The sequence below is a fragment of the Protopterus annectens genome, chromosome 9.part0, assembly GCF_019279795.1.
Source record: "Protopterus annectens isolate FY-2018-M chromosome 9.part0, PAN1.0, whole genome shotgun sequence".
Classification (NCBI taxonomy): Eukaryota; Metazoa; Chordata; order Ceratodontiformes; family Protopteridae; genus Protopterus; species Protopterus annectens.
The window spans coordinates 1,387,296,669-1,387,309,003 of NC_056743.1; the positions used below are offsets into that span (position 1 = coordinate 1,387,296,669).

The following is a 12,335-nucleotide window of genomic DNA, read 5'->3' on the forward strand; positions in this document are numbered from 1 at the left end:
GTGTCTTTTGGCTGTGTAAAACTGCAAGTCATAGCTGTTTCCAGCAGCATGGCATGAAAGGACTACTGCGCCATCAGTTTGAATCTATTCGCCACCATAAGCAACGAGTTTTGCATGCTTTCCTGAATCGTGTTTCCCACCAGCTTTTACTGTACCAAACGTTTGTGCTGACATAATGTTGCACTTAGATTGAGTGTCTACTTTAAGCTGTACAGGTTCCCCATTAATTTGTACAGTACAAACTATTTCACTCTTTGCTGACAACTGATAGTCTACTGTATTAACTGTTTTATTTAGCTCAGAAACATAGAAGGCTTGCTCATAGTTCTTAGAGTTTGCTACAGTCTCTATCCGATTTACTTGCTTCTTCAGATATTCTCTTTTAATGTAAGTCTGTGACACTTTAGACTTGCAAAGCCGTTGGAATTCCACTTTTTACATTTGTGACATTGCTGACCAAAAGCTAAACACTTTTTCTGTTTAGGTTCATGCCTGCCTCCACAATTGTGACAAGTTAACAATGTGGTTGGGTATGGCTCCCTTCAGTTTATATTTCTTGTCTATCTTAACTTTCTGCCATACACTATCAACATTCACACTAGCAGATACTGCAAACATGCTTTTCTCATGTGTAAGAATATCTGTATGCTTTTCTGTCATCTCATATCTTTGGCAAATCTTGATGGCTTTGTTCAATGTTAATTCACTATTTCGAAGCAAAATCTGTCTCACTGCATTGTTATGAACACCACATACAAGACAGTCTTTTATCAACTCATCTCTTAGATTAGAAAATCTGCAATGTTTGCTTTATTTTTTATATCGGTAATATATGCAGTAATAGTTTCACCAGGCTTTTGATTTCTTATGTAAAATGTATGCATTTCCATTGTAATAGTCAGCTGAGGGTTATCCATTTCTCTAAATTTACATTTTAAGCACTCAGGTTCTTCCCGCATTTCAGCCTGTATCACAATATGGTGGTTTCTCCCCCTTTCCTGCATACACAGTGAGTGCATACACAAAATAACATTCTCACACAATGGCTTCTTAGCCAGCTGAATTGAGAAGTATAAATGCTTTTGTATGTGTGTCTTTATCAGAAAATACAGCCTGTATGAAAATATCACATTCTTGCTCAAACACTCGCCAATTACCAGCAACGTTTTTATCAAACACTAGAGGTTCAGGTCTGCAAAAATCCCTCGGTCATAGCAATGAACTGCTTTTAAACATAAGTATAGACCTGGCATAATTTTGCTCAAATGCACAACAATCTCTCCGAAAATGTTTTATTTTAATGCTGCAAATATCTCAAAGACTTCAGACACTTCAAAAAGTCTTAGTTACTGTGAAAAAGTTGTATATTGTGAAAATATTTGGACATTTTAGCCTTTTTGAACATTTTAAACACTTCAGAGATTATTTCAAACATTTTATTTATTATGTCCCTATTTCAGACATTTTCGATATCTCAGAAATTATTTTGAACAATCTGAATGCTATGCCATATGTTTGGCAATTGAAAATCATTTGAAATTAATTTAAGTACCTTTAAATAACCACTGACCTGTTTGCGAGTTCACTTCTGGATATTGCTCCACTTATTACTACGTGCCTCATAGTTTGCAAGCTGCTTCATCTTTGGATCCCACTTTGACACCATGTCACATGTCTCATGTATTCAAATGAGACACTGAGGCAGGGTATGTGTTCAAGTCATTTACTATACAAAGACACATCAGGAGCTCTAATTTGTACATATACTTCGAACTTCATATGCTTACTGACTAACTTGTTACTTCTAACACACACGTGCATCTCCATTCAAGCTTACATTCACACTGCCTGACTGCACAACAATGGCACTGAGCTTGTACATGCTCAGAAATTTATATGCAAGTGCTATCTAGCTACAGTGGCTGACTAGGTTCAATATACACACTGATCTACAGAATCTACTGACAGTTATATAAATAAGAGATAAAAAATGGCACATTCAAAATTTTATTTTAATGTGCACACTTTGTGTGATATAGTTTGTATAGATTTTAATGAGTCACTCTGGAAATTGTATAGTATTGTGTGTGTGCACGAGTGCAGTTCTTACTACTAATCTATACATCAGAAAGTACTTCTTGTAGTAATAAAATGTCAACTGAAGACTGACATATAAGAAATAATATGGAGAATATGAAGTCAGTTGTTTGCTTAGCCTGCTGCCAGCACTTCTTACTGGCGGCAGGTGTCACTTTTTAATTGTATTACTAAAGTTCCTCATTATTTTATTCTTTCTTGCTACAGGTGTCCTGCAACCACATATGTAAACGTCACAATATTAATAAATGGAGAGGGATCTGAAGTACGTTTGGTTATAGGTGTGTTCAAATTTGTCAATCAAAGCCAGTTTTATCTAACCTGCAAAATGCATCTGTGTGACGCCACTACTAACTGTAAACCTGTAAGTGTTTCCATTATAAAATTTCTATTTTCAGAATTGTTTAACTCAGTTTGGCTTGAGATACAAATATTGCAGTCATTATTTTATGTATGACTAGAAATATTAAGTAAGCTGTTTCTTTTGTAGGTTTTATGATAGGAGAGCCTACACATTTAGTATGTTTTTGGAATATGCAGAGAAAGCAAGTTTTCTGGTCTTTTCCTTACAGTAGAATGCATACTGATCCAAATGACTGCACTGTCAGCTGACACTGTAATGTTCAACACTGAGACTCAGCCTTGTATTTCATGCTGTGTGAGAGAGCAGATTCCTATTCACTTACCGTTTCCTTAGCAGGCTTAATCTTGAGACATAGAAGTGAGCTCAAAGGTGACTATTGCATAGCTGAACTTCAATTCTGAACATGTGTACAAAACTATAGGTGGTAATTTGAAGCACTGTGTATACCTGTTAATCAAAACACCCATGCAATAGTTTGGAATGGAGAGAAAGTGAACCGAGTAAACTGAAGCTGTGTAAAAATGAAACTGTTGTTCAGTGTTATTAAAGCTGGGTGCAGGTCAAGTTAATTTACTGCAGCCATAACATTATCTTGATCTGTATTAAAGAAGAATTATAAAATGCATCAGTATCAAATGACAATTATGTCATGAATGGTTGACATGTCACTGATACAAAAACAATTACAATAGCTCATCAACAGTCAATAATATCGACAACACTAATGACTGAAATCCAATACATTTGAAAAGGAAACAGATATCCTTTTCCAATGTCCTCCAGAAACCCTAACATGCATTCAGCTCAAATTTGTCTAAACGGTGTTAGTGTTAAAGAAAAGGTGAACTGCAGCAAGATTAGGGTTAGGATTAGGGTTAGCATGCATTGTTATTGTGGGCATTAGTTACGCATGCTAACCTTAAACCTACCCCTAACCATGCAGCTTACTTTACAAAAGCCCTTTCTGTAACAATAATATTTCTACTGCACAACACAGCTCAAACACTCACCACACAGACAAACACACTTGCATGCATACTGAATCTACCCCCTTACATAACAAACACATACATACACCCACACTAAATCTATCATCTTACCTAACCCTTACCTTAACCCTAAAATACACACACAAACACACTCGCACACAAACATCAGGCCTCACCACTTCAGTTTGTTGACCACCATGGAAGTCGCACAAAAAAACAGTTGCACAAAAAAACCTTTGTTCAAAATGTACAGCAGTTCACTTTCATTGAAAAAATGAGTATTGGCCATTTGAACTGCAACCCAAATTAAATATGAAACTCATTAATCATGTTACATAGTCTGCAAAAAATACATTGAAGCATCTCTGCAGAAAATCTTAGAGAGAATGTGGACAGATAGTCTCATGCAGTTTAAAACATGTGTAGTGAGAAATATGCCTGCTGTTTATCATATCTGGTTACATGCCTGTATTGACCTGGGTAGCAGCTGGTGCTACCTTATGTTGGAGAGTGTGGCAACTGTGATATACATGATTAGCTGGTTATGTCTGCACTATCCGACATGATAAAAATCCAATGCTTTGCTATTTTAATAGCAATAAAGTTAATGATATGTGACTAATAATGCCTTTTTTAAATGATACTGTTTGCCTTCAATGATAAGGAAGTGTGGCTAATATGGAAACTGTCTAAAGTCTGTTGGTACAATATTTTACCATTTAGTGCTATTTTATTGCTAAATTTACTGATTTGTAATATTTCTTAGTGTGCTAGTGCTTTCTTCTCATTTACACTTTGACCTTGTTTATCTTGTGAGAGAATGTAAATTGCTAGGGTTACATGCATCTAATCACATCACTGCTTGCTGAGCTGACTGAGATCTGCTTTCCTGCAAGATCAGCAAAGAGAATCTTTCTAATTCATTTATCACTGTTGCTACTTAATTACTATTGTTGATCTGTGATACTGCTTAGCCTGTCTTTGTTTTCTGCTCATTGAAACATTGGGCCTTGTTTATGATGTTAGACAGAAGGTTCATTCCTGCTGTTCTGGTCTTCTAGCCATGCCAGGCACTGAAACATGTGGTTGTCTATTTTTTTCTTGTTATTATGTTGTAAGTTTTGCATGGCAGTCTGCTATCTTTAGCTGGGCTGCTCTCAGCTGAGTAACAGTGCTACTCCTGTCTTTGGACTGAGCCCTACTTTATCTTATTTGGCATGCAATTAGTCCCTAGAAGATCAGAGAAGTAAATCTTTCTAAATCATTTACCATCCAGTCATACTTTTTGCTATATTTGCAGATTTCTGATACTGCTTTTGGTGCCAGTGTTTTCTGTTTGCTTGGAACACTTTGACCTTGTTATCCTGTAAGAGTAGGATACACTGCTGAATTTCTGGGTGTCCAGCCACACCAGGCATTGAAATGATGCTTTTTCTGATTGGCTGTTATTTTTTCTGTAGCTTTAGATTAAACTGCTTTGCACCATTATACACTATTTGACTGGGCTGTTTTGAACTTCTTACTTCCATGCAGTAGAAGGACACAGTGTACTTTATAGTCACAGGTTGTTTTTATAGACTGGTTATAGCCCCCGTGGTCCCTAAGCTGTCCATCCTCACATGCAGCCTTGGTCTGCAGTCACAGCTTCATGGCTGCACAATCTTTACCCTAGCATAACAAGGAAAAAATGTTACAGCATACCAGCTGCTACCTCTGCAATCTACGTTGCTGCACCTTCCCCCATTTCACGCTACAGTGATATCCTTCTCTTCATCTAGGCTTAGTAGCATAGAACAAACCATTACTGTGACAATTTGGGTCCAGAGTGAAACAGATAGAACTCTATAAATGATAATTTAGTAGTAACCCTATGTTACGTACATAGTTAAAGTCATATAAACCCTATCTTATTAGTATACTAGACACCAGGCTATTATGACCCTGAGTAGATAGAACTCTCTGGATTGCTTACTGTATATTAATTCAACACTGTATATCAAATTCTAGAAACCATGACATCACAATCAGCCATTATTCTACTTTTTGTCAATCTAAGGCAGTCCACAGCGTTACTGACAAGCACTGACTTCTACCACCCACTCTGAATCTACAGGTGAGCAGGAAGATACTTGTAAATCTGGAAACAATCTTGGCATCAAACATATTTTTAGTACATACCAGGGTGTCCGTTTTCACACTTACCTCACAACAGCATGTCTCTTACGAAGCAACACTTCCTTACAGTGAGGTACTCAAAAAATGTCTGCTTATGGCCCACAGACCACCAAAGCATAAATCTGACACAAAAACTTCTCATCAACACAGATACTTCACCAATTACACTTACACTTATAGTACCATCCAAAATGAGCATAAACAGTAGGGATCACCCATTTAGCATGCCCAAGTCCTAAATGTTTTTGGGTAAAACACTGCATGTGGAAATAACCTAGTCATCCGTAACTCTGTAGTGAGACACACAGATGTGTCACTCGCAAGGCTATGTAAAGAAAGGCTGATGGTGAGCTGACTCACAGGTATCAGGTTTTAACAGGTTACTAGGACACTCATTGCCCTCATCCCAGGTGCAAATATGACTTAGTTGTTCTACACATGAGTGTGAATGACTTGAGACACACACACATCCTTGGATTACATGAAGAGAGACATGGTGGAGCTCTCTGAATAAGTGCCTGAGGTTGGTATGCAACTAGTTTTGCGTGACATCCCACCTTCACTAAGAATGATGACACAATCTAAGTAAAAGTCAACTGACTAGAATGACTGGCTAAGTTATTGGTACCATTTGAAGGGAGTTCAGCAGGTGTGCAGAAGTAGATGATTGACAGTCCTACCTGTTTCACAGGGATGGTGTGTATCTCTCTCACAAGGGCTTTTGTATATTGTACAAAATCTTGTCTATCACCATTGTGCCTTTTTCAGGCTAAGGCATTTTCTTTGATCCAGCTACTTATCCAAACCAAATGGGGGAGAGTATAAATTCAGTGCTGCTTAGTGCTAGGATGCCTCAATAAGAAATTACTCTCCTTAGAACCCTTCCTGGCCTAAGAAAATATTGATATCTGCATCATTATTGAAATATGTTTCCAATGCAGTGAAAATACACCATTACATTTGATAGCTCCCACATGTTCAAATAGTCTACTAAGATGGTCTCTGTTACCAGTGATGGTGTGCCCATATCTATCTATCTATCTATCTATATATATATATATATATATATATATATATATATATATATATATATATATATATATAAATATGTCAGAAGGGAAAACAAACAAACCAATTACTCACAGCTGCTTTAACTCAACACATATGTGGTGTGGAATGTCATACCTCTAGGAGTCTATACATATCTTGCATTCCAAAGCGTTATCCAACCAATGAAAGCTATTAAAACCATAGAAACAGCAATGTTAACAGTAAGAAATATTGTTTACAGTGATAATAGAGCATTTATAGTCTTTTCCATAAATGCCATAATATACTCTAATGAACACTAAATCTAAATTATGCTTTTTCTAAACTTTCACATATTGTGAAAACTGTACAACATAGACATATATTATTAGAACAATTTTGTTAACCAGACATACGCTTTGGCATGACATCAAGAAATTCCTCTATAAGTGGATGTTCATTGAGATATTTGCAGAAATAAGAAAACACATGTTTAATTATATAACTACCAATACAATTAATCTCTCAAGACATCTGAGGATATCTCTCAAGATGTTCAACCTACAGTGCAAGCATTAAAAGATGTATAAGCTGACCCTGCAAAGAGTGGCTCAGGGTTCAGGCCACAGCTCTTGTTTCATTTTGAATGTTTAAGGTTTCACCTAATGTCTTTCTGCAGTTTGTAAGACACTTTTGACATAAGGTTTCACCTAATGTCATTCAACAGTTTGTAAGTCACTTAATTTTTCAAGTATTAAATACATATGGGAATATTGCTTAGTTTCATAATTACTAACAACTAGCAATATTTTCAGTATAGTGTGATATAAACCAGCATTTTCAGTGAATTGTCCTATCTCTGACATTGGTGTTTCACACCATACACCTCTGTAGACTATAGGTCACTCAGTTATGAAAATATGAATATTAATATGAAAATATGAATAATAAGTGGACAACCAATATTAATTTCTCCACTGCATGACAATTTAGACTAACAATCTTGGTGTTGTTTTTTAATAACTCCTTGCCCTTTCTATTGTTACCTATTATTAGATGGTAAGTCACTTAGTTAAAGAAGCCAGAACGAAACCATTTCTTGATGCCATAAGGTGGTATGGGTGCGAACTGAAATTATACAAAAACGGCATTTTAGGCATGAGTGAGACAATATTTTTTTAATGCAAGTAGCTTTCCAAATATGTAGCTGCAGAAAGAAGCATGAGTGTATATGTAGTGCGTAAAACACTGCTGCTGAGAATCACCGTGGCACTGCAAAAGAGCAATGATTGTTGTATTAAGGAAAAAGTACTGATTATTTAATGGAGGTAGTCAAGAAGGTAAGTTAAAATATGCATAAACAACTCCATTATATCATCATAGTGGAATGCTGCATGGACTAATTAACATGAGTTTTAATTTTAGACCATTTAACTTTTTGTTAACTGCATAAGGTAAATGTAATCCAAGTACCATTTTGCCACAGCATAGGCCTCTAGTAGAAATACAACACAGATAATAAGAATTTAGTGCATCTAGTCAACTAGGATGTTTTTAGAACGTGTACAGAACCTAGAGCACAGAGAGAAAAAAGAATCACATTGATTTGAAATGAAATGCAAAACTCTGCACAGGCAGTGATAGAAGATCAGGATAGAAACTCAGACCTAGGAAGGAGACATTGCACCTCTAAGCTATCAGGGCCATCAACCAGCTGAGGTGTAGCCCTTTCATGTATGTTTATCCATTTGACCTCCAACCTCATGTGTAATTCATAGCAGCTAAGGTTAAACTCCACATTACTTATTAAGCATTACAGTCAGGTGGTCAGTTGTGCAATGTAACCGTTTTCTTTAAAATTTCTAATTTGGAACTTCATTTCCAGGAAGCTTGAAAAAATTGGGAAATATTAAAGGATGATTAATGTTAGGATAACATCATTTTGGAAAAAAAACAAGTTTCTTCCAAGGATACTGCATGAACTGTGTGCAATTATTAAACACTACTCAGAGCAACAAAAGTATTGAAAAAGAAAGTCAGAGATGTTGTTTATCCAAACCATACCTTAAAACTTCTTTAAGCAAACTGCAGCTACTAACAAATAGGTGACCTATAAGGTACTGGAATTGTTTGCTTCTTTTCCACTTCTAGTCCACGGGGTTTACCATTATTAGGGGAATAGTATCTTAGTAATATTGCTTAAAGTTAAGTGGCCACAACTCTTTTAGCTTCTTATTATTTCAGGTAAATAAATCACTGTCAGTGGAAATGTGGATGTTATAAACTGTTACGCATTCTCTGCTAATTACTGACAATGAAAGCAGGTTCTATAGTCAAATGAAGGCCAACTAACTAGACAGCAAAGTACAAGATTGCAACACCCTGTTACATTTGAATACTTATTTTAATCAATATATTTCCTGTGCGATGCATGCACAGTTATTTCAGTAATCAAAAAGAAGAAAGGCGACAAAAGCATGACTCAGTACATGGAAGCGTTAGAAACACGACTGTTGCCCTAGAGACCTGATTGGCCACATACTTTGCACCAATCATAAATTCAAACAAGTCACATCCAACTCATTTCAGAACGTAAAACAAACTTTGAAAATACTGTAATTCAACATTTTTAATAAGAAAACGTACATTAATAGAAAGTGCCCTAGAAAATATAAATACATATCTGTTGGAGGGGTCCATTCTCCAGCATTCATATTAACTAAATCTACTGATTCTTTAGGTACCTTGCTTAAGAATAAAGAGACTACTTGGTTTCCTAACAAATCAGGTATTGAAAAAATCCCAAAGGAAAAAAAAAAACAGGCATTTTCTAGACTATATTAATTTAATCTTAAAAAAATGTATAAAGTGCTATTACATCTTTTAACAATTAATTTTTATAGATGCATGAATTTCCACATTAAAGTAGAAAATGCCGGGCTGTATTCATGAAAATACCTCTACATGTACATGTACATGGCGGTTGTACACTGCTATTCAGCAAGCATCCTTAATCGGTGCTGCATGGTCCTGCAACACAAAGATATGTTGACCTGTGAAGGGCCGGGCCCTCTGCTGTGCTGAATACTGGCAAAGTATCTGTTAATTATCCATGTGCTCTTTCCCTGGAACCACTTCCAGGAAGGCATCGTAATGGCAGAGTGATTCAAGAAAGCCCTCAGTCATGTACTTCAGCAAGGCCATCACCACCATGCCTGGTAGTGAACATAGCCAAAGGCTTTGACCAACTGCTGAACACAGTCATGTGGGTGGGGGAACCACTAGATAGGGTGGGGGAACCACTAGATACCAGGGCTTACTTATAAAGTACCATAGTGTCACTGGCAATGAAATAGAGACCGGGGATCATGCATGACACACCAGGGATTCATCTCTTTAGTGTCATACCAGCACCGACATTACTACTAGGACTTGCGTGGTGGGGGGGGGGTACACTTGACACCAAGGATTCATCTCTACAGTGCTGTACCATTTCCAGGATCAGGGTTGTGGAGAAACACTAGGCAGCAGGGAATTCTCCTTAAAGTGCCATAAGGCACAGAACAGCATAACAGAGATGGAAGAACAATCAGATACACTCTAAAATGCAACAATGGCTTTAACCACAATACAAGTATTGAGGGGAGTATGGGTAACACTTAGACCATCAGGGAATACTTTAAGTGTCATGATAGCACCAATGTTACTATAGGCATCATGGGGTGGGGGGAAGCCACTGGCCAACAGGAATAATTCTCTAAAGTGCAGCATCTGCACAGACATCATAACAGAGATTGAGGGGATACACCTGATCATCAGAGCTAATAAATATGTGTCATAATGGCACTAAAGCATTACGGGGGTGGAGATAACTATTGGACGGTAGAGAGAGAGTAGTAACAGATATGGATACAGTGGGGTGTGAGTCCATGTGTGTGTGTTTGTGTATCTAAGTGTGTTTACATGTGACAAACAGAATGACTGGGGAAATACCCCTGTCTATATGAGCAGCAGGTAACTATTGAAACATGCAAATCAGCCATGATGAAGAAATGTGCAAATTAACCTATCATGAGGAAATACCTCATCCCTGCTAGTATGTTTCTGAAATGCAAATGGGTATGTTACACTGGAAGAACCATCGTAGCACAAACTGTAATGAATTTCCAAGGCTATTTTTGAAGAATTTATATCATATTTTTTCTTGTTTTCAGGATTAGATTTTTTTTATTTCATTTTTTTAGATTATTTTACTTTTCACATTCAAATACTGTACATCTGGGTCTTTGTTCAGTTTTAATAATTATATTAGTCATATTTATAGTATGTTGAAGTATTATGTCTGATTTGGGCTCCTATACCCTTCATTACCTTCTTTTGTTGTTTCTTCTCCCTTTCCAGTCTTTTTCAAAAAATTTGTTTTAATAAAAAGTAAAGAAAAAATGTATTTTCTTTACTCTAAACTAATGCGACCTTTGACATACTTTAGATTTGGAGGCTGTAAGTACCAAACTGACACTTTTGGGTTGCTCTGACCTCACACAAAATGTACACTGATCTACTGCTTGCATTCCTTCTATATTTTTCTTATATCAGCATGTGTTTTGTCTGGGCTGCATCCTTTTTGAATACCTCCCAAAACGCATGTTGTTTGATTCATTCTATTTATTTTTTTATTTAAAAATTGTCATCAGCTCCCTTTTTTTTCAAAATAATATACTATTTCCCATATTTAGTTTGAAATATTATGAATGTACATTTTACTGAGTTTTACGTTTGGAAAAATGAGATATGCCATGTTTTAAGTGTCAGCGACTATAATTAAAGAGCATTATGCAGGTGGTATATTGTAAAAAAGTGAGATACACTCATTAGCTGTAACTTGCTTTTTGTAACAAAACTCTATTTTGATAAAACAAAGGGAGCAGAGTAACCAACATATCTCTCATCTGTACAGATTCTTGCAGAATGTCCAGATTTTTGCCTCATATTTTTGGTGTGTTCCTCCTAAAATCTGTATTTTTCTGGCAAATAGCTGAGGATTGCAGTCATTAAATAATGACAGATATTTGAGATTAAGACTCCACATCCTTCAGAAAATTCATACTAATGCAAAATCTGTCATTCTATTAACTTGCTAAGTTTGTAAGAGCAATATTTAAAATCTGTACCTATTTGTCCTCCCATCATTTTAGGCTTTATCCAGATGTTTTGCTTTAAGAGGCTGAGAGGTATGGTAATCAAAATCAGAGCACTCACCTAAATGTCTGTACACATTACCAAATTCAGGAAGTTAGGTTCTTTAAACAAATGTAAATCTGTTTGTCAGTCAACATGTTTTACAGAATTTAGGTGAAAGTTAAACAGTTCCTCTTTCTTACTGTCACTAAGACAAGAAATGGAGATGTTTCTTATAATCTACTTAAACCCTTCCATTTGAATCACTGTTAAAATGTTCACAATTAATTTATACACATTTGTGATTTATTGTTATGATAGCTCCTCCATATATTCATTATACAATGCCAGTCTTAATGAATATTGGAAAAAAAACAGTCACTACAAAATAAGTTCCTCATCATATCTAAGGTAAAAAGATGGATAAAGACTGTGTGGGTGGGTGGGTGGTGCTGGGAGGGTGGGGGGTTGGAGTGGGGGAGTAGTGTCCTGCTTCATTATTA

The 12,335-nt window shown here is 36.3% G+C and overlaps 1 protein-coding gene across 1 annotated transcript in view; it reads left to right on the forward strand.

Moving 5' to 3' along the window:
- LOC122812082 (uromodulin-like) overlaps positions 1-12,335 on the forward strand; it is a gene marked incomplete in the record, with an annotated part of 518,790 nt that overhangs the window by 227,015 nt on the left and 279,440 nt on the right. Inside the window, 1 exon segment of the mRNA XM_044084351.1 lies at positions 2,305-2,461. Coding sequence (XP_043940286.1) covers positions 2,305-2,461 — 157 coding nt within the window.